The 20,511-nt window shown below is 54.2% G+C and overlaps 3 protein-coding genes across 3 annotated transcripts in view; 2 read left to right on the top strand and 1 right to left on the bottom strand.

The window, feature by feature from the left end:
* The window catches only part of TSLIG1 (tRNA splicing ligase complex subunit 1), a 179,928-nt gene that overhangs the window by 48,556 nt on the left and 110,861 nt on the right, over positions 1-20,511 (top strand). The window lies entirely within an intron of this gene.
* Positions 1-20,511, bottom strand: part of RBBP4 (RB binding protein 4, chromatin remodeling factor) — a 136,575-nt gene that overhangs the window by 12,209 nt on the left and 103,855 nt on the right. The gene's annotated exons all lie outside the window — the stretch shown is intronic.
* RNF19B (ring finger protein 19B) lies at positions 7,653-19,802 on the top strand. Its single transcript, XM_009979867.2, has 9 exons — positions 7,653-8,227; positions 12,748-12,953; positions 14,804-14,948; positions 15,600-15,762; positions 16,388-16,502; positions 17,001-17,141; positions 17,467-17,674; positions 18,456-18,587; positions 19,057-19,802. Exons 1-9 carry the CDS (start codon positions 7,653-7,655, stop codon positions 19,520-19,522), a joined length of 2,151 nt encoding a protein of 716 aa, XP_009978169.2. The 3' UTR covers positions 19,523-19,802.

Consider the following 20,511-nt stretch of genomic DNA (forward strand, 5'->3'; position numbering starts at 1 on the left):
CCTTTAATAATGTCTGTACTTCTGTACCCAGACAAGGGTCACCAGACTGCTCCAAGACATGACCAGATCCCCTTGGAGAGATAAAGAAAGAATTATCTTCCTGTCTTTCCCTGTCCTGTGGTGATTGCAATTGCTCAGTTTCTGTAAAGCACAGGAATTACCCCAGGCCAGAGCAGCACGGCTGGAGTGCTGAGCACACCACATGGCCTGTTCCCATGAACCCCTCTTTGGTATGAGAATGATCTCTGTGTCACAGCACTTCGCCGAGGTGGTCCATGTTTTGGAAACTTTGCCTCCAAGACAAAGAAATGCAGGGCTGTTACTCAGGGGAATGAAGTACCACATATCTGTGTGCCCAGAAGTGGACAGCAGAGTTTGAGCCCCATGCTAATATTCTCCCAGATGGTCCTGAAGAGACCTGAGATGTTCAGGTCTCTCTGTGACCTCCTGGCAAGTGAGGGAGTGTGGATGTGTCTCTTCCTCTGTCAAGATGAAAACAGTCCCTTTCACTTTTTTTATTTCCCTTTTACTGTCCTCAGCCCCAGTGCAGGGCTGTGGAGGTTGGGTGATGGCTCTAAGAGGGTGTCATTTCCCAGTGACCTTCCCATGGCCATTGCTGAAGGGGCTCCAGGTAAAGGAGAGGCCTTGCTGAGGGCAGTCAGGTCCTTGTCCTTGCAAGTTCTGCTGAGACCTTTCTCTTCCCAGGTGTTAATAACTGGTGCTTTGTGGGACTGGGGCTCAAACCTCCTTCAAGGCCACGCAGCTGTAGGGACAGGCTTCAGCCACCACCTGCCCATGACAGCAGGTCCCCCTGGTGCCCAGTTCACTGGAGCTTTCTCCCATTAGCAGGTCACTGCGAGCAGTGGATTATACCCTGGCAACAGGGACACTGCAACACGCAAGCCCCGAAACTGTAGCGCTTGCTCCACTACACAGCAAAATAGGTCGTGCATCAGCAAATGAAAAAGGACAGATGGTGTCTGCTAATACAGCTTAGTTTATGGCCTGCAGGATTAACTCACTAGTTGTCATGTCTGCAGAAAATAGGAAATGGGTGGGTCGGGTGGAGGAAACGTGTGGTGTGCCCAGCCCTACCTGTGTTTGAAGGATACACCAGCTGGAAAGGCTGTCAGAGATGCTTCTGATGGGCTGACAGTGTCTCTTTGGGGGTCTGGGCACTAGAGCTACTGCCTTGTACCAAGCCTTCCCATCCAGCTGGGGTTCCCACACCCCCCCTGCAAAGGTCAGCACTGCAGGGAGAAAGATACTGAGCTGCGGAGGGATCTCCGGCAGAGACAGGGACACCGTTTGTGGTCTGTGCACCAACAACAGCTGTGCAGGAGAAGCCCCCAGCTTCCCGTCCTGCACCAGCTGCTGAACAGCTTCCAGATCAGCCTTTTGAACTCCCCAGCACCCACGTGTCTGCAGGAGCGAAACAGAAAGCTGAGGCAGAAGCCTCAGGTCTTTTCAATGCCTTCTCTGTGACACACTGTTCTCCTTTCCTGGAAACCAGGCCAGTGCCTCACTCTGTTCTCCTTGCAGAAATCAAGCTCTGTGCCAGTGCTCTAGCCTCCCTGCATCTGCTCTCCAAGGGCAGAACAAACCCTTCCTCAGTCCTCCGCGAATGGTCCTCCTGAAGATTTCACCTTGCTGCCTCTGCCGCGGCCAGGTTTGCTCACATCCTGCAAGATGCTGAGCACCCTGAAAGACAGCTGCCATCAGGGAGTGAGGAGAGCCTCCAGAGACAGCGCTGGGTTCCTGCCCTGTCATGCCATCTCTGTGCCTCTTGCTGGTAGCACCTGGCTCTCCCCACTACGTGCCCGGCCACTGCCATCCCGGCACAGCGTGTCTCGGACAGGCAGCTGCCTGCTGCTATCAGAGGGGTTTGTCACCCCCACCTTCTAGCCACAACCAGCTGTCACAGGCACTGGGGTTTTCTCCAGTGACTAATTTGCCTGTGTTGATGCCAACACCAAACACATAATTGCCTGTTTAACAGCTTGGGTGAGGAGGGAGTCTGGCTGCTTCCTCGTACTGTAGGGATCAGACCAGCACTTTCCTGATGGCAGCACCCTACTGCGCTAAACCTTCCCAGTTAGAAATCCCCTATCATTAGGGACAGCAGGTCACCAGTGAGAGTGAATCGAGAGCGGGGATCATTGTTACTTCTATCCCCAAAGCCGTACAGTGAGCGTGCAGGACAGCAGGTGTATAAAGACTTCGGAACAGCCTGTGCTTTTATTACAAAAGGGAAAGCCTCTTTTGTAGAGGTGAAAAGCATGTCAGATTACCATTGGAAGGAATTGCTTAATGCTCCCTACCTTTACGTCATGGCTGAAGCAGACAGCAGTTATCTCTGCAGCCCTGTGCGGGGACTCCTGCCAAAGTCCGTGTGTCAGCGACGGGGCCGAGCCCATGGCCCTCCCAGCTGGCTGAGCCCTGGAGGAGACAGGATGGTGAGCTACACGAGCCTCCGAGTTCTTCCCCCTCAAAATCTCCCCACCTCCCACCTCTTTTATCAGCTGCTGACAAGACTTGCCATGTGTGTAGGCGGCTCCCAAGCTTACAAGATGATTCCCCGCTCCCCCCACCTCCATCCGTGAGCACATTCAGGATTTCGGGGAGGGTGAGCGCAGTGTTCCTCTGTCTGCAGGCCTGTTGTGCGCAGGACGCGCGATGCTTTCAGAGAGCTCCATGTGGTAACTCTCTCCCAGGATTTCACATGACAGCATCTTCCCCGGAAAGTCACAGCAGGGAGTGGAAGATTGCTGTGCTGTGCATGTGGGTGTTAGGAGGGAGCCAAGTGGGATGGGAAGATGGAAGAGAGAGGAGGTGTAACCACAGAGTAAACCAGAACAATCCTCTTGTAAGAGCCTTGAATTTCTGATCCTAGGTCTCCCATCTCCTGCGTTTTGCTCTTCCTTTAAAAGAATGTCAATCCTTGTTAAGCCCAGCAGAGAAAAAGGGAGTCAAGCAGAATCATCTCTCCCTTCCCTGAACACATCTCAGGGGACCACGAGAGGCAAACAGAACATGAACTAACTAGAACAACCTAGAAAGTGTGTGCAGATTTGCACACTTGGAAGAGCCCTCTCCAGCCACTGGTGTCTTCCCGGGAGAGACATAAACGGCCGTTAATGGCATCTCCATCTGAGAAATGATCAGAGTGCATGTCATTATACACCAGTGTTTCCCCAGGGCCCTGGCAGAAAATGACCCCAATGAGCTTCAGTTCTTGAATGCGCAGCTGCTACCTCCTGAATGCAAAGCATCCCTCACCGCGGATCTCAAAGCTCTTGGGGTTAAACTTCGCTGCACCCCTCTGACACCCCATCCTTGCTCTGTACACAGAGAGGAGGCATTAAGGGAGGCCCACATGCTCCTGGCACGACTTCAGGGCAGGGAGCTGGGATGAGACCCCTCCCACTGCACCTCTGAGAGTTTTACAAGTACCTTTGTGCCTCTTGGGTCTGTCTGTCCCTCCCACCTTCATCTAGATGCTGCGACTACAGCAACCTCTCAGGTGTGTCTGCAAGGTGTCACAGCACGTACCTGCCTGTGCCTTGTGCTGGGGCCTCAGGAGACAGACCCTCGAAACTGTCATCTCCATTTTGACACTGGTGAATCCTGACGCATCTGGATCCCTTTAACAGCCCTGGCTGTCCCAGCTGAGCAGGGCCAAAGATCTCAACCTGCCCGCAAGACCGGAGCTGACTCATTCTGGACTGCCCTCGTCCAGCAACAAGGAAGAATTCCTGGTGTAAAGCTGTTCCCCTCCTTCCCCCATTTCATCATGTCTGTGGCTATTTCAGAAAGCAGCAACATGAACTGGATTTTCTCGAAACTCCATCTGCTCTGAAACACAGCCTGTGACCCATGAATAACCACCCACCCCTGCCTGGGCACAGAGGAAGAAACCCCGAGGAGACCCATGTACTTCTAGAGAAAACAATCTGTTCCAGGGAGGGGTTCACACCTCAGTGCCAGAATGACCTGGGGATTGCAGGCAGATTGAATCTTAGTCTGTCCCACAATAGCTGTTTCAACATCCCCCTGCATCCCGCGGGCCAGGGACAAGAGCAACAGGCAGTTATTTACCATATCTGTGCTATCTGGGTAACCAGGAAAGGGGGGGCAGGCAAAGGGGACATGGTCGGAGCCAGAGTTTCTATTTTATGGGCTGCAAAAGCCAGTGCGCCTGCCTGCCAGCGGCCCACCGCAGCAATATTCCCGGCCACGGCACACACCAGTCCCTCCATGCAAATAATTCCAGTCTGAGAGCCGAGTTTCGCAACCTCTTCCCAGCAGCCAGCCTCTGCTTTCACTCTCTGAATTACGAAGGGGAGTTTTCATTACATCATCAGAGGCTCTTCCTCCCTGAAGCCAGTGACAGAGCTGTCACTCTGCTCTGTGGGGGTTTTTGGGGTGTGGGTGGCTGGGGTATTTCTCTGGAAAGCTGCCCTGTGCCTTCTGAAAGCAGGTTCAGCCCAGTTCAGCCTCCCTGGCTGCTCTGTCCAGGCTGGGAACGGCACCAGGCAGTGCGGGTTGGCTCCCAACTGGTGCCTGGACAAAGCATTCCCTGCACTGCTGCTGGAAGCCTTCCTGGGAGATACGGCATTTTCAGGCAGTTTTAAAAGTCGCCTGTGCCAAATCCTGCTCTGACTTAAGCAGCAGGGTCAGAAGTCAGCAGTCTTCCAGCTTTCTGCCAGCGTAAGCAAGAGCAAATTTGCCTATCGGAGCTGGGATTTGCGGAGCGGTTCGCTGAAGCATTTGAAATCTCTGTGTCTTTGTTTGCTTGTTTTTTGTTTATCTTTCCAAATATCCCTCAGTTAAATGGTCAGACTGGTGACGGTCTCCCTGCAGCCCCAGGGAGGGGCTGATCTGATCTCACTCCCAATCCGGTGACTTTCCAGCCAGCCTCTTTCCTCCTCTCCCTGCCAGCCCACTTCCGTGCCCTCTCCTTCCCAGCCCCAGATCCTGGCTGGGTTTTTTTTTTCAGTTTGAATCAAAACAAACTACCGGGTTCAAACTGCTCCTTAGTCAGGAACGTGCTGAGCAGGAGCCTCTGCTCCTGGCAAGGGCTACAGAAACTCGCCACAGAGAAACACCTTGGCCACGGAGAACTTGTTTTCAAGTAGATGGTATGTCTGGACCACTCAGGGTCAGGACAGTTAGAAGTCTGGATCTCTGAGCTCCATAAAAGCACTGAATTCCCTCAAACATATCAAGATCAGCAAGAGGTCTGCGCAGCTCGGGACTTGGAAAATGACTCTGAAGTCAGCAGGAGCCCCTCGGAATTACCCCGGCCTCCCCCAGCCCTTCTGCATCATGATTCCTCATATAAGGGAATGAAGAGTCATTTCTGCCCCATCAGCGCATGGCGAGCTAATGCCTTTCCCAGGAACTCCAGATGGTTTTTGCTCTCTGTCTCTCTGTTTGTGTCTGCACTACGGGTAATTCAGGCCTGTCTCACATTAGCTTTTGAGCTGAAACCTTCCCACAATTAGTTACAGTCTGTGCTCTTGCGCTGCAAAGGACGCAGGGCTGAGCTGTCAGAGCGCTATCTGGGAGATCCGTCCCACACACAAGTCCGGCTCAGGTTTCTCTGTTTCAGTCAGGAGTGTGATTTTTCTAGTGAAATCATCAAACCAAGACAGTCTCTGCTACAGATGGGTAGCGACAGCCATTTAAAGATGCCTCATACCTGGCCCGTCTCAGACAGGAACAGCTAATTTCAACATAATCTTGTTTTACACCAGTACAACATCTCTCCTTTCTCTCTCTGGCCTTCCTTTCCCACCAGTGGAATCGGGAGAGCATCCTTTCAGGTGCCAGTGCACTCTGAGAGCTCCCCATCAGACGTGTCAGAGAAATGCTAAGCATCTTTTTGCCTGCCCATGACCTACCAGGGACCAGAGCTCAGGAACTCACACTGCTCAGGGGCAACACACTCCACAGACACCCTTGTAGCATCCCTGCCTCTCTCAGAGCAGAACTGTTTGGCTCTCTTGCCAAATTAGCTCGCTAATAACAGAGTTCTTGATCCCAGGAGGGAATTTAACACTCTGAGGCCAATCCTAAGCGTGGTCCAAAACTTCCAGCTGGGCTAAAGCCATGTATATTGTGGCAGGAATGCCTGAGCACAGCAGAAGTGAGGGAGAGCTGACAAATGTCTGGGGAGCATAAGCTCTAGGGAAGGACTTGGGTGCAGCAGGTATCTTCGGATAAGCACTAAGTGGGGGTGTATGGCAGGCACAGAATTAATGAAGAAAAGCACAGCGAAGGTAACAGGAGACCTGAAGGGTATTAGGAGAGGAGGAGGCTTCATTTGCGTGCTCTTAGGCAGGTGATTTACTCCCTCTGTGCCTTCATTCACCCATCCATCAAACGAGGAAGCATCATCATTATCTCTGCTGTACAGACAGGCGCGGGGTCTTTGCCTCCAGCGAGTCAGGCAGCGCGAGCACCAAAACCCAGGTGCTTTTGACTGCCAGCCTGGGTTTGGTTCCCTAAACCTTGTTCTCCACCCCAGAGGCACTGAACAGGGTGCTCAGCAGCCAGGAAGGAGCCTGGTAATAACTCTGCAAATAGGCTTTGCTGAGAGAAATGATTCCGGGAATGGCGATAGCTGGGAGACAGTGATGAAGCCACACTTGTCTTGTCACATGAATAACCACAGTCTGTCCAGTCCCGAGCTGACAGGCTACAGGGAAAGCAGCCCCTTCTGCGCCGATTTAACATGCACTTCGTAGACACAGCAGATCTTTCTGCTTCACCTCCCCTGCATAATAAGAGGCAGCGTCCTTCCCATCAGGTTATCTGCCTTTGAAGGGGAGACGAGGCTGGCAGACCCCTGTGGGCATGGGGGAAACCCTGGAAGGAAACGGAGGCTTTTAAATTTCTGCATGACTGCAGCAAGAACGTGGGTTGCAGTTTCAGTGCCTCTGTACGGAAGAGGCTAAACCCTGCTCCTGGGGGAGCACATCTCCACACGGCCCTGTGCATAAAGGAGGGCCTCGCAGCGAGGGACAAGACGCCTCCAGCAGGACGAACGAATTCAGAGGCGCCTCCTGCAGTTACAGGCCCCCCTCTCTAACAAAACACACGTTCAAAGCCAAACTTCCATGGGGGCACAGCCCTCTGCCCGCCCCAGGAGAGCGCCAGGCCCCTTTGCAACTCACCATTAGCACCAAGCCTGGGGTGGGGGGAAGCCTCTGGCTGGGTGAGGCCACGATGCCCACGCTGGGGCAGGCAGCGATGCCCCGGGCACAGCCAGCAGCCCTGTGGGTGCCAAGGGCGGGATGCTGAGGGGAGCCGGGCTGTGGAGAGCGGGCACAGCACTTCGAGCCACCGAGGTGCTTTAGAGACACCTGGGGCACCGCTGCCACACCGGGGCCACCAGCCTTCGCACCTGCCCGGGGGGCGCTGCCCGCAACTAAAATGGCGGCGCGGCGGCCGCGCCCGCTGACGGGCGGGGCGGGGCGGGGCGGGGCGCGCGCGCAGGGGCGGGGCGGGGCCGCGCTCACTCCGCTCCGCGGCCGCTGTCGTTGCAGCGTGGCGGAGGCAGCGCCCGGTGGGACGCGGCGCCCGGAGCCTCCTCGTCCTCCCCCGGAACGATCCCGGACGGACACCGTCGACTGGCAACCACCGCCATGGGCTCCGAGCGGGATTCCGAGTCGCCGCGCTCCTCGTCCATCCACTCGGCCGCCGCCAAGTGCCCGAAGCCTGGCCGCCGCCGCCGCCTTTCCTTCCAGAGCGTCTTCTCCGCCGCCGCCGCCTCCGCCGCGGGCGGCCGCCGCCGTGCCAAGGCCGAGCCGCCTCCCGCCGCCCCGCCGCCGCCTCCCCCCGGCCCGCCGGCCCCACCGCCCCCACCGCCGCCGCCCCCGCCGCCTCCTGAGGAAGCGCCGGTGGTCCCGGAGAGTGGCGGCGAAGAGGAGCTGGAGTGCCCGTTGTGCCTGGTGCGGCAGCCGGCGGAGAACGCCCCGCGGTTGCTGTCGTGCCCGCACCGGTCGTGCGGGGCCTGCCTGCGGCAGTACCTCCGCATCGAGATCACCGAGTCCCGCGTCAACATCTGCTGCCCCGAGTGCAGCGAGCGCCTCAACCCCGCCGACATCCGCCGCCTCCTCCGCGACTCCCCGCACCTCGTCGCCAAGTACGAGGAGTTCATGCTGCGCCGCTGCCTCGCCGCCGACCCCGACTGCCGCTGGTGCCCGGCCCCCGACTGCGGGTGAGTACCGAGGGGGCACACGGGGAGCCGGTGGGGTGCTGCCCCTTCCGTCCTGGGACAGCCTGGGGAGAGGGGCGACCCGCTGTCCCCATAGGGTGCTGCCCCAGCCATCTGTCCTGGGATGGCTCGGGGAGGGAGACCCCCACCCTGGTGGGGTGCTGCCTGTGCCCAGCAGGTCCTGGGACAGCTGGATGAAGTGGAACCTTCTGTCCTCATAGGGTGCTGCTTGTCCCTACTAGGTCCTGGAACAGCTGGGATGGTCCTGGACCCACTGACTCAGTGGGATGCTGCTTGATCCCAGCAGGTCCTAAGGATGGCATCCCACCCACTGGGGTGCTGTCTCCCTCCTCCTGGGTCCCAGGACAGTGAAGGAAAGGGTGGCTGAGCCCCAGTGGGGTACTGCTGCTGATACACGCTTCGGGTCCTACTGAGTCCCGTGAAGAGCCCTCGTTGCAGGTGTTCTTTGCTTGCTTGTCAGCAGTCTCTTCAGGACAGTTGATGGGCCTTGGGTACCAAAATGACACTTTCTCCATCCCTGCTCCCTCGCTGGAGCACTAGGATTTGACCTTGGGGATTGTGGAAATAGAGACAAATTGGGTACGAGTGATAGGACTTGAAGGGGGTTTTAGCTGAGCCATCGTTTCCCTAATTTAAAAGAAAGCTTTTTTTTTCTGTACAAATGGGAAGCGTGGAGTTTCCCATCCACATGTATCGCTGCGAGCTGTGGGGACGGTGCACAGGGACACCCTGCAGCTTCCATGGTGGGGAAAAGGAACCGTGAACGGTCACTTTTTCCCAGTAAGGACGTGAACGCGTGACACAGAGGCAATGGATAATGAGTCAACACCACGCCTAAGTGAGGAAACGTCTGTCTGTCCAGAAGTTGCTCCAGCCAAGCTTGATGACTTTATAGTTATCTGCATGTTGTTTTCATTTTCTCTTCTCTGTTCCTCCAAATGAACTCCGTTAGGTTTCTGTTTGAGCGTAAAAGCCAAAGCTGCCTGGAAAAGGGCTTTGTTCCGGAAACTTAGAGAGGTGCTGCAAAGTTTAGCCAGAACTCAGCTTTGATTGCAGCTCTGGGTAACAAGAACATGAAAGGAAAGTCTGACCTAGTAGTCAGAATGGAAAGCGTGGTGGGAGGGTTCTGAAGATTTAATCAGAGCGGTGTAATAGCCTTCCTATGCAAATCGGTTAACCTGGCTCAGGTTACCCATTTCACAGCCTCTGAGCTGCCTGGTTTTTCAGAGGGCGACGTTAACTGCTTTGCTCCTTTCTGAAGCAAAATCGACTGCTGGATCTTGATGTTTCAGTAACTCTGGGGATGAGATCAGGGAGATAGAGCAGGTGATGCTGGCTGCAAAGCGATACCGGAGGGAATGGCCCTGCTGTTCACCAGCTAGAGAAAATCCGGTTCCTGCTTACCGAATCTCAGCTCCTTGACTGCTGGGATATTTATCTGCGCTCAGGATAAGATGTAAATGCAACGTACGTCACCCAGGCTGGCTGGTTGGAAGGAGCCAGCCCCGGCACGGCCTGGAGGGCGTTGCCTCTTTTTCATAGTAATAAACCAGCGTTAGTCTGATCCGACCGTTGCTCTGGGGGGTTTGGGCAGACTGGTGTCACACACAGCTCTTCGTGCGAGCGAAAGCATCACCTGTTGGCAAGGTGAGCCAGGCGATGTGCACGGGCATCCTCCTCTGAGCTGCCCAGCAGAAGCAAGAGGTGATCTGGTTGTTGGAAACCAGGCAGCTGTCGCGGACCAGCGCTGCTGGCGTGTCTGTATCGCTCAAACAAAGGCTGTTGGAATCAGCCCTCTGGCAGGGAGAGGAATTAATCACCCTATTCATTCTTCCCAGCGAGCTTGTGTCGCTGCGCTTATATAAAGTCAGGGTATGAATTATTTACAGCAGGCTTTCCCACCGTAGTAGTGCTGGTGTACGGAGCCAGAGCAGGAGCGCAGGGCTGGGGGCATGGCGATGCTCGGCGCTGGGTGTCACCCACCACCATGGCGATGGCAGCAAGGGGCTGCTTGGTGACGGAGGACAGAACCCTGCGTGTGTGGCACGCAGCATCCTGTGCCTTCCACGCGTACCGCAGTCTTTGCCAGGGGGTGGGGGGGGGGGGAGGAGGAGGAGGAGGACCAACACAACACCGGTGCGTGTTGCCATGGAAACGCTGGTCAATTGATGCGCCATCAATCGCAACACAAATAATTTTCTGTGTTTGCAGCTTTTTTTTCCTTTTTTCCCTTGCTACAATCAGGTGGCGTCGCTGTCTAGTGTTTGTCACGCTGCATCTCTCCTGGAAGCTTGGGAGAATAACAGAACCTTTGAAGAAACAGAGCTGTGTAGGCTGAGCTCGGTGAATGAGGCTGGAGGCAACTGGGGAGGCTCCGACTCCTGCAGAACAGCAGGAGGAGGGACGGAAGCAACTCATGGCTGTCCAAGGAGTGGGCTGGGAGCAACGCTGTGCAATTCCTGGGGTCTCAGGAAGACACTCGCTGTCGTTGCTGTGTGGGGAAAAGTCAGAGTTTCCCTTTACGTTGGCTGGGGTTGAGCCTGGAAGTGGCTGTTTAACGCAGCGATGTGTCCGAGGCCAGGTGAAGAGGGGGCATGTGTTGGCCATCCAGACCTGCCGTGGCTAATTCTGGGCACATTGCTCCAACAGCCTTTTTCTAGTTGACCTTGAATTCGGAGAGGTGTTTTTTCCTTCCCTAACAGACAGCCATGCAGTTTGTTTCCCTGCAGCTGTGGGTTTGTTAATGATATTTGTCATTTCAGCTCTAGGAATAAAATACAAATGGTGATGATTTTCATTTCTTATAGGATTTGCTCCAGTGTCTAAAAAAAAAAAAAACCCCAACCCTACATCTCTAGCAAGGGGTTAATTTGGAGCATGGAGTTGCTTAATATATTACACTGAGCTTTGCTAGCCCGCTGTTATCATTTGAAATAGCAGCGTGTCATAACACAGCTGGTCAGATGAAGCTTTTTTTTTTCTTTTGCCAGGGGTAGGTCTTTGGCTGTATCATAGTGGCAGGGTGAAGCTGCTTAGCGGGATCTTCCCTAGACAAGATGCGTAGGAGTCAATGTGGGTCAAGTTTGACCCTCCCAAGCCCCCAGGCTGTCTATATCCCATCTCTCCTCGAATATCGGCTTCGTGTGCCGGAGTGTGCGGCCGTCGATGCACGAGGAGACCCTCCAGTCGTGCCTCCCGGCCCTGCGCTCGGCGCGGAGAGGTTGTTTCTTCGGCGATTGTGTCGTACCCTGGCAGGATGAAGTTGCTCAAACTCCCACGGGATGTGAATCATTGTGGTATGACACATTCAGCGGTTCTCACGCTGCCGCCTCAGAAGAGGCGACACAACTTAAGCTACACAAGCTCTAAATATAAAACCTTAAATAGGAGTTGTTGTCCTCTGACCACTAACAGAAATACTGAGGATGATCGACAAAAATACCCTTTGCCGTACTGGTGTCGCAGGGCTGGAAGGTGCTTCTGGAATTGCTCAGTTTAGCCCCTGCCAGTGGAAACAACCTCATCGCAGATGACTGTAAGTCAGTTTTCCTGTAGTGGTGCCTGGTGATGCTGCTCAGGTTTTTGTGTACGTAGCACGCTGCCTTCTGGAAGCATCACACCACTATCAGAAGAAGTGAGCTGGTTGAACATCCTGACTCTGGGCTCCCTTTCTGGCACATTCAGTTGTTTTTACTTAAGTTTTGGCTTACTCTGGAGGCAGAGCACTGTTCTGCACTGCTCCTCAAAAAAAGAAATTCGATGGAGCTCAGCAAGAGCTTGCTTCTTGAGATAGCTGCATAAACCCCTGTTTTTCCACTTTTTTTAGAGTCATTCAGTTGATAGCAGTGCCCAGGACAACCTCAGCTTTCCTAGACTCCTCCGGGCCATACTGCATCCACCCCTTTGCCTGTCCTAAGGAACTAGCATGTGTGTGTTTAGCCACAGGTGCCTGGAAAGAGCAGCACGAGCCTGTCCTTGAACCCTGAAATGAGGAGAAACAGCAAGCTGTTAGCCAGACACTCCAGGCAAGACAAATCTGGTCTGTGTGAATTGACAGTGAGACCACCAGCAGTTATTGAGGAGAGAATTCAATATTTTAAGCTGTCTGTATAAAAGGTATCTGCCCCAAGTAGCCTAATTAGCGCTACTTAATTTCAGGCCCTGTAGTGCAAGCCACAGGACTGGAGAGAGCAGGAATTTGTCCAGTGTGCAGGCTGCTGTATGGGCCGTGATCCGAAATAAGGTGAAAGAAACGGGATGGGAGAGGAAGACCACCTGCCTTGCTGATCTGCTCCGCAGGGCAGCATTGCTGCAGGCTCCGGGTGTAAAAGCACGTGTCGCTCGGCGTAGCCCGAGATCTCACTGCAGCAGCTCTGCAACCAGCAGCTCAGGCAGCGACAGCCTCCCGTGCCACCCCTGGGCAGGATGGATTAAAAGGATCGCCGGACCGTCGCTTGATAACTTTGTCTTTTGCTAATTCACCCCGTGTCTTCCTTCTCCAGTTACGCGGTTATTGCCTACGGCTGTGCCAGCTGCCCCAAGCTGACCTGCGAGAGGGACGGCTGCCAGACGGAGTTCTGCTACCACTGCAAACAGATATGGCATCCCAACCAAACCTGCGACATGGCCCGCCAGCAACGGGCGCAGACGCTGCGCGTACGGACCAAGCACACGTCAGGCCTCAGTTACGGACAGGAATCCGGGCCGGGTATGGATTCACGTGTTTTTTTCAGTTACTCGGTGCTGCAGTTATGCCTGTGAAGCTGAGAAAAAGCCACCTGTGTGCAAAACCCCCTCCTGTCAAAGTGGGGAAGCGTCGGTGCCCTGCGGGGAACGCTGCTGCCTGGCACAGCTGAGGGTCTCCAGCAGCCTTGGGTGAGAACAGCTGGGAAACTCAGAGTCGTTTCCCTTTCTCGTGTGTGTGAGGGTAGATTTAGATTGGATATAAGGAAGAAATTTTTCACTCAGAGGGTGGTGAGGCAGTGGACCAGGTTGCCCAGAGAAGCTGTGGCTGCCCCATCCCTGGAAGTGTTCAAGGCCAGGTTGGATGAGGCTTTGGGCAACCTGGTGTAGTGGAGGGTGTCCCTGCCCATGGCTGGGGGGTTGGAACTAGATGATCTTTGAGGTCCCTCCCAACCCAAACCAGTCTGTGATTCTATGATTCTGTAAGTCTGTCGGGCTCCTATAAGAACGCCAAGCAGTGGGTGATGACGTGCTTTGGGTCCTTCCGCGTCGTGGCAGCTCCCCTCAGCCGCCCCAGCTAGGCTTGTGGCTGTTTTGATCTCGGATGTTCTCGCTTCTTGCTGATCTAAACCCTGAACAAATAGGTGCTTTTCAGCCTTGCGACTTCCAGTTTGCCTGCTGCGGTAGTGGAGTGGCATCCATGCCGGGCTCCGCACGCTCTTAGGTGTTAGTAATGGCAGCTACAGAGAAAATGCCAACCCACAGACTCCTACGCTGCCTGGTAGGAGCTGCTGTGTCTGCTGAGTTAGAGTTCATTAAAAATAACTGTATTGACTCTGGAAGTGGGCAGAAAGGCCGTTTCCTAAAGTCCCGCCCTACCCCCAAACACAACAGCCTGTTTTTCCTTCTGTGTCAGGAGTTAAAATGTTAATACACTCGCTTAGAATGGCGCTGCCGTGGGTGGTTCAGAGGTGGCTCAGTGGTATGTTGAGGTTCGAGATGCCCCGGTTAGAGGTCCCTGGTAATGGACAGCATAGATACAACCACAGCCCGCGGTACAAACCAGCAAGCAAAAAATAGTTTCTGAGTTTTTACACCCTTTTAAAGGAGATCTCTGCCAGGAAGAGCTTAGCACTGAAAGAGACGTTCTTGAGACAGCGGTTTTTCCCCACCCTGTTCTTACTGGATTCAGAGTAGTGATTAATAAGGTGTGAGCTGGTCTCAGCAGCTGGATTTCATATTGCTGAGTGTTGCAGAGGCTGCCAGCAGAGCCCTGACCCACCGCACAGCCATTGCACAACTGCCAGCAGATGACACTTGAATTAAGGAAGAGATGAAGGACGTTATCCTGTGCCACCAGCAGCAAACCAGGGACTGGACAGCCTCTGCACCGGGCTCCCGTGTGCGGCTGCAGACCAGTTCCCCTTTTGGCTGCTTTCGAAGGCCAGGTTCAGAGTTTCTCCAACGCCGCCTTCTCCCAATTGTTGTGTTGTTCTTGGCCCATGAGTCACCTTCATGGAGCAATTTAGTAATGGTTTGTTCTTGCGCTGTTGCCTTGGCTGGCACAGGGCAGGTATGACTTGTTCCCATCATTTAAACATGTTCTGGAATACATCCCATTCAAGGCTGGAATAAGCTTTTTGACTGTTGTTCTCAGTCGCTGCTGTCCAGGCAGATGGCTTTGGTGGGATCTCACCAATGTTATCTTCTCGCTCTGAAGATAAAGCGGGGACGGTTGTGTCTTTAGATTATCCGTGGTTAGTGAAGGTGTTCTGCCCGTGCAGGAAAGGGTTTCGATCTGTAACGAGAACGCTCTCGTTGGTTCTTCATACTTGCAGCACAAAGTCCAACTCAATTCCTGCTTCCTCCCTGTAGCTGATGACATCAAGCCATGTCCGCGTTGCAGCGCTTACATCATCAAGATGAACGACGGGAGCTGTAACCACATGACGTGCGCGGTGTGTGGCTGCGAGTTCTGCTGGCTGTGCATGAAGGAGATCTCAGATCTGCATTACCTCAGGTGAGGAGGGGAGCGGCGTGCCGGGGTTCCTGCTGGCAGGGCAGCACCTGCTTCTGAGGCTGGTTGGAGGGACTCGCTTCGTGTGTTGGCCTTTCATAGAAACGTAGACTGGTTTGGGTTGGAAGGGACCTTCAAGATCATCCAGTTCCACCCCCCCTGCCATGGGCAGGGACACCCTCCACTACACCAGGTTGCTCAAAGCCTCATCCAGCCTGACCTTGAACACTTCCAGGGATGGGGCATCTACAGCTTCTCTGGGCAGCCTGGTCCAGTGCCTCACCACCGTCAGTGTAAAAAAAAAAAAAAATCATCCTCCTGCCTTTCCAACCAGTCAGTAAAATTTCCTGACCCAAAGAGCTGAACTTTCTTCCCACTTTACAGTATGAGGATGCTCTTCCGCGCCAAGAAAAGCTCCTCCTGATACAATGCATTTGAAAGCTCTTGGCATACTGGCTATTCAGCATAGGCCTGGTAGTGTGATAATCACCTTGATGAGCAAATTAACCTTGATGAGGAAAAAGGAGGAAACCTTTTTTGTGTTATCTGCTTCCTAAGTTTTGGGTTTCGTTCATGTGGAAGTTGAACTTGGGCTTCTCAGGAACACCTAGGAACTGCTCTGGTGTTAATGTCATTTTTTTCTCTTCCTTTAAGCCCCTCTGGCTGTACATTCTGGGGCAAAAAGCCATGGAGTCGTAAAAAGAAGATTCTCTGGCAGCTGGGCACGTTGATCGGCGCTCCTGTAGGCATTTCCCTCATTGCTGGCATTGCCATTCCTGCTATGGTCATTGGCATCCCTGTGTATGTTGGGAGGAAGGTAAGTGTTGGAGCTGAGGGATCTGGGGCTTTCAGGGTGTTCTGTGTACTCCAGGCGTCTGACCAGGAATTTAGAGCTGATACAAACGGTGGATCGTAGAACCAAAATTTAGTGTCTCTTCTAAAACTTGTCTTATCTTTTGGGCTTTGTATGGGGAGACAGAAGGTGGTGACTGATAGCTCTTCAGGCTGAAGTCCTCTCAAAGGCGTTTTGCTTTGCTCTCGTGCCTCTGCCGTGAGCCAGGATCTCCCAAGGAGAAACCTGGTCCCTTTTTAACGCGTCCTGTGATGATGGGCTCTATGGGACAGTGGCTGGACCCTGAGCATCACACTTTGGCTTGCATGAGTCACTTGTCTTTTCGATGCTGACCTTCTTCCCCAAACTGTGTGATAAAGAGACGTCGAGGAGGATGAAATGGTGTGTCAGCACTGTGTTTGTAGCTACTGGTTTTTCTTAAACACAGACTCACCTGCTAGATCTGATGTGTGAGGAGATCTGTGGTCAAGATGAGGTTCTTTAAGGGCTAATGCAGCTGACAGGCTGTAAAATCACAAGCTTATTAATGTCTTCTGCTGGTGTTTGCTCATGGCCAGGCTCTGTTCTCACCTGGTGCTTCTCCTGTCAGATCCACAGCAGGTACGAGGGAAAGAAAACCTCTAAGCACAAGAGGAACTTGGCCATTACGGGTGGGGTCACCTTGTCTGTCATTGCCTCTCCAGTCATCGCTGCTGTCAGTGTTGGTAAGTGGGCGCAGTCCCTTTCCCTTCTGGTGGGCCGGTAGTCTGAGACAAGTGGGTAGCCCAGCCCTGTGAGATAGGGGTGGCCAAAGGGTAGTTGACAGACTGCTGCTGTGTGCTCTTCTGGGCACGTTCCTCTGTTTCATATCCAAGCTGCACGTCCTCCTGTGCTTGGGCTGGCCTGGAGCCAGCACAGGGCTTGTCTGTTCAACAGCCCATAGTGGGGTCTCTTGATGCAGGGAGCTGGCTCTTACCCATGGACTTGGTTTGGTGGCTGATGTCTTGGGGGTTCAGCTGAGGCTGGCTGTGCTCTTGGGGTTCCCTCATTCTGCACAGCAGCAGCACAAACAAAGGGCTCCTCCACTGTCTATCTGCAAAGTTGTGGACTTCAAAAGCAGCGTAAATACAACTGAAAGAGTCCCTGCCCCAAAGAGTCCTTTCTGTCTGCCCAACACAGCTCAGCCCTAAGCTCCTCTTAACTCAGCGCATCCTTCTCTCCAGGTATCGGAGTTCCCATCATGCTGGCGTACGTCTACGGTGTTGTGCCGATCTCGCTGTGCCGAGGCGGTGGCTGTGGAGTCAGCACCGCCAATGGAAAGGGTGTGAAAATCGAGTTTGATGAAGATGATGGACCAATCACAGGTAATGTGATAACTGGTGAAGGGAAGGGGGTGAGGCAAGACCGTCGTTGCCTCTTGTAGTGAAGTGGGAGGGGGCCTTAAAACTTCCCAAATCTGGATACCTCTCTTTAACTGGGTTTGGCTCGAAGCAGTTACTTGGTTCCGTCTTCTGCTGGTGACCAGCTATGTAGCTCTCAAAGCAAAATCTCGGCTCTTCCTTGCCCTGGACGAGGCAGGAGGGCAGTCAGAGACAAGACACATGCTGCCTGACCCTCGGCTCTGCCAGCACCATCGCAGCTGGACAATTCTCTTGCTGATTCCAATTCCTGTGCTGTTCTTCCCTGCAGTGGCTGATGCCTGGCGAGCTCTGAAGAACCCCAGCATTGGTGAAAGCAGCATTGAGGGCTTGACCAGTGTGCTGAGCACCAGTGGCAGCCCCACCGATGGGCTCAGCGTGATGCAGGGCAACTACAGCGAGACGGCCAGCTTCGCTGCCCTCTCGGGCGGGACCCTGAGCGGTGGTGTCCTCTCGGGGGGCAAGGGGAAATACAGCAGGTAACTGACCTGGTGGGCACAGCAAGAAAGGGAGAGAGGCTGCCAAGGCCTGTGTTGGTTGGGCAGGCTTGTTTTGGGGAGCTCCCCAGGACTGTGTGCAGTCCTTCTTTGACTTGGGAGTCATGTCCTAGTATTTTTACTTCTTGGTCTGTTGTAGAATAACCAGTCCCAGCAGACCAGGCTACTTCTGGAGTCAGTGCTAGGCTGGTTCTTGCAAGGAGGACAAGAGATAAAGAAGTTTCTGTCCCTACTGAGCTCCTTGAAACTGCAGAGCTGATGCTTCAGGTTAATTGGGAGCAGTGCAGCAGTGCCTATGTGGCCTGTTTAGAGATCTTCCAGTCCCCTTATCCCAGCCTACAGGTTTTGATACTTCATGTTCTCCAGTGGCCTATAGCAAGGAAGGTCACTGCTTTCCAAGTCAGGAGCTTACACCACAGTTGTGCTCTAAACTTGCCTGTGAGTCACTTTGGATAATTAGAGACACGTGTTGATATGGCAGCCAGGATATAATCATGGCTGCGTGCTACATCTGTGGAAATCTGTTCTTCGCAGGAATTGCGTGAGTCACAGATACAAACACAACTTTACCTTCGTCACGGAAAACAGAATGGGTTTACCTAAACGAAGCCAAAAATGAGACTAAATGAGAGGAACCATTGGGGTTAAACTCTGTCATGCTGAGCTGCGCCAGCCTCTTGCTTTCCCATGACGAGCAGTGACTGGTTCATGTCCCTTGGGGACCATCTAAGCCATTTCTGAGGAATCCTTCTCTTTTCTGCAGGCTGGAAGTTCAGGCAGATGTCCAGAAGGAGATTTTCCCCAAAGACTCGGTCAGCTTGGGGGCTATCAGTGACAACGCCAGCACTCGAGCCATGGCTGGTTCCATCATCAGCTCCTACAACCCCCAGGACAGGTAGGAGGACATGCAATGGTGAGAAGAATGTTGGTAGTGGGTGTCCTGGAAAAATCTGTACTCTGTGGGGTGATGCTGTGGGTGGTGAGATGACCATAGTTATACCAGCTGGCAAGTGGATTGATCCTTTCACTAGCACAGGAGGACTGGGGACAATTTGGGAGCTGCCTCCATGTGTAGTGTGGAGACTGAGGAGGGGACCTGCAGCCCAGGACCCTCAAGGTCTGTTTCTGGCAGCTCACAGGGACTCTGGAGCATTCCCAGTTCAGTTCCTGGCTCACAGCCTGGGGATGATCTCGGCGGCTGCTAGGAGGGCTCCAGGAGAGCAGTGAGTGCTGTTGTTTCCCCAATGCCGTGGGATGATGAGCAGCATCTTACATTTAGGAAGTGTGATCCTCCTGGTACTGTGGTGCAGTGCCCAGTGGTGACCCAGTTGAACCCAGTAACACAAGGGTGCTTGTTTCTGCAGGGAGTGCAATAACATGGAGATCCAGGTGGACATTGAAGCCAAACCAAGTCACTACCAGCTGGCCAGCGGCAGCAGTACAGAGGACTCGCTGCATGTCCACACGCAAATGGCAGAGAATGAGGAGGAGGAGGAGGAGGAAGAGGATGGTGAGCAGGAGCCGATGTGCAAACACCAAAGCTGTGAGCAAAAGGACTGCATTGCCAGCAAAACCTGGGACATCACCTTGGCCCAGCCTGAGAGCATACGGAGCGACCTGGAGAGTTCCGACAGTCAGTCGGACGACGTGCCAGACATTACCTCAGACGAGTGCGATTCTCCCCGCTCGCAGACTGCCCCAGCCTGCCCACAGACCCCCAAAGCCAGAGGTGCTGAGAGCCCAAGTGCCCCCCTGAGCCACTGTGCCCGAGCCGAGGGCTGCAGGCTGGATGAAATAGTCAAACTGGAGTGCATCGAAGCCCGAGTATGAAGTGGCCTCCTGCTGAAAAGCACACTCGCTGTCATCGCATCTTTTGGGGCAGGGTTGTGTCCGTGTTGGCTTCTGTTTGCCATTCTCCAGCCGGTCCCCCCAGCCTCGCCTCGGGGAGCTGCTGTTTCTTACGTGAGAAACAAGAAAAAGGAGAAAAAAAAAAAAAAATCCCCCGCCCTCTTTTTGTTTTAATTTATTGGTTCAAGCTCTGTGAGGTGTGTAAGAGTGTAAATATGTACGTGTGTCTGTATGTCTGCAAACATCCTAAGGGACTATTTGAATAAAGACTCTGGTTGTCATTCGACTCGCATCCAGCTCATCCTTTCCGGAGATGGACGGCGGGATCCTCTGGCTGCCTTTACCCCTTGCTCGGGCATTTGTAAACACTGCCCAAGGCACGGGGAGAACGGGGGCATCTCCCTTTCTGCCCCCAGACAGCGTGGTGTGACAGCCTCAGCTCTGGGGACGGTGCGTGTGCCGCTGCGCTGACCAGACCCGCTGTGTCCCCAGGCTGTAGCGGGGAGAGGTCCCTCTTCTCCTGCTCCCTGCGCAGCGGGGCTGTGTACGGAGCAAAAGAGGGGAAGGACGGGGGCTAACGCTGCGCTGAGCCCCGTTCCCAGCGCTGCTGGGTGTAAGGGGTCCCAGGGGGCTGAGGGCTGGTGGCTCAGGTGGGATACTGGGGACAAGTGTGTGTCTTTGAGCCTCTGCCTGGACCAAGCCCCTCCCCAGCCCAGTCCCAGGAGCCAGGGCTGCATTTCTGTCCCTGGAATTAAATCGTTGGTGCCTCATGTCTGTAAGGAGCTTTGCAGAGAGCGTCGCTTAGTGAGGATGTCCTGCCAGCGAGGGAGGGCTCCCCAAAGCCCCCTGTGTCAGCGCAGCCCCCGCGGTAAGCCGCTGTGCCCGGCTCCTCTTGCTCGGTCTCGCTGTCAGTAACTTCCCTGGAAGCTTCATGAGGGTGATGGCAGCCAAACGGGCTCCTCCGAGTCACC

Source organism: Tauraco erythrolophus, chromosome 24 (assembly GCF_009769465.1).
Source record: "Tauraco erythrolophus isolate bTauEry1 chromosome 24, bTauEry1.pri, whole genome shotgun sequence".
Taxonomy (NCBI): domain Eukaryota; kingdom Metazoa; phylum Chordata; class Aves; order Musophagiformes; family Musophagidae; genus Tauraco; species Tauraco erythrolophus.

Coding starts and splice junctions, on each gene's coding strand:
- RNF19B (XM_009979867.2), top strand. CDS start 7,653: ATGGGCTCCGAGCGGGATTCCGAGTCGCCGCGCTCCTCGTCCATCCAC. Junction 17,675..18,455: donor GGCAAGGGGAAATACAGCAG/GTAACTGACCTG, acceptor TCTTTTCTGCAG/GCTGGAAGTTCAGGCAGATG. Junction 18,588..19,056: donor TCCTACAACCCCCAGGACAG/GTAGGAGGACAT, acceptor TTGTTTCTGCAG/GGAGTGCAATAACATGGAGA.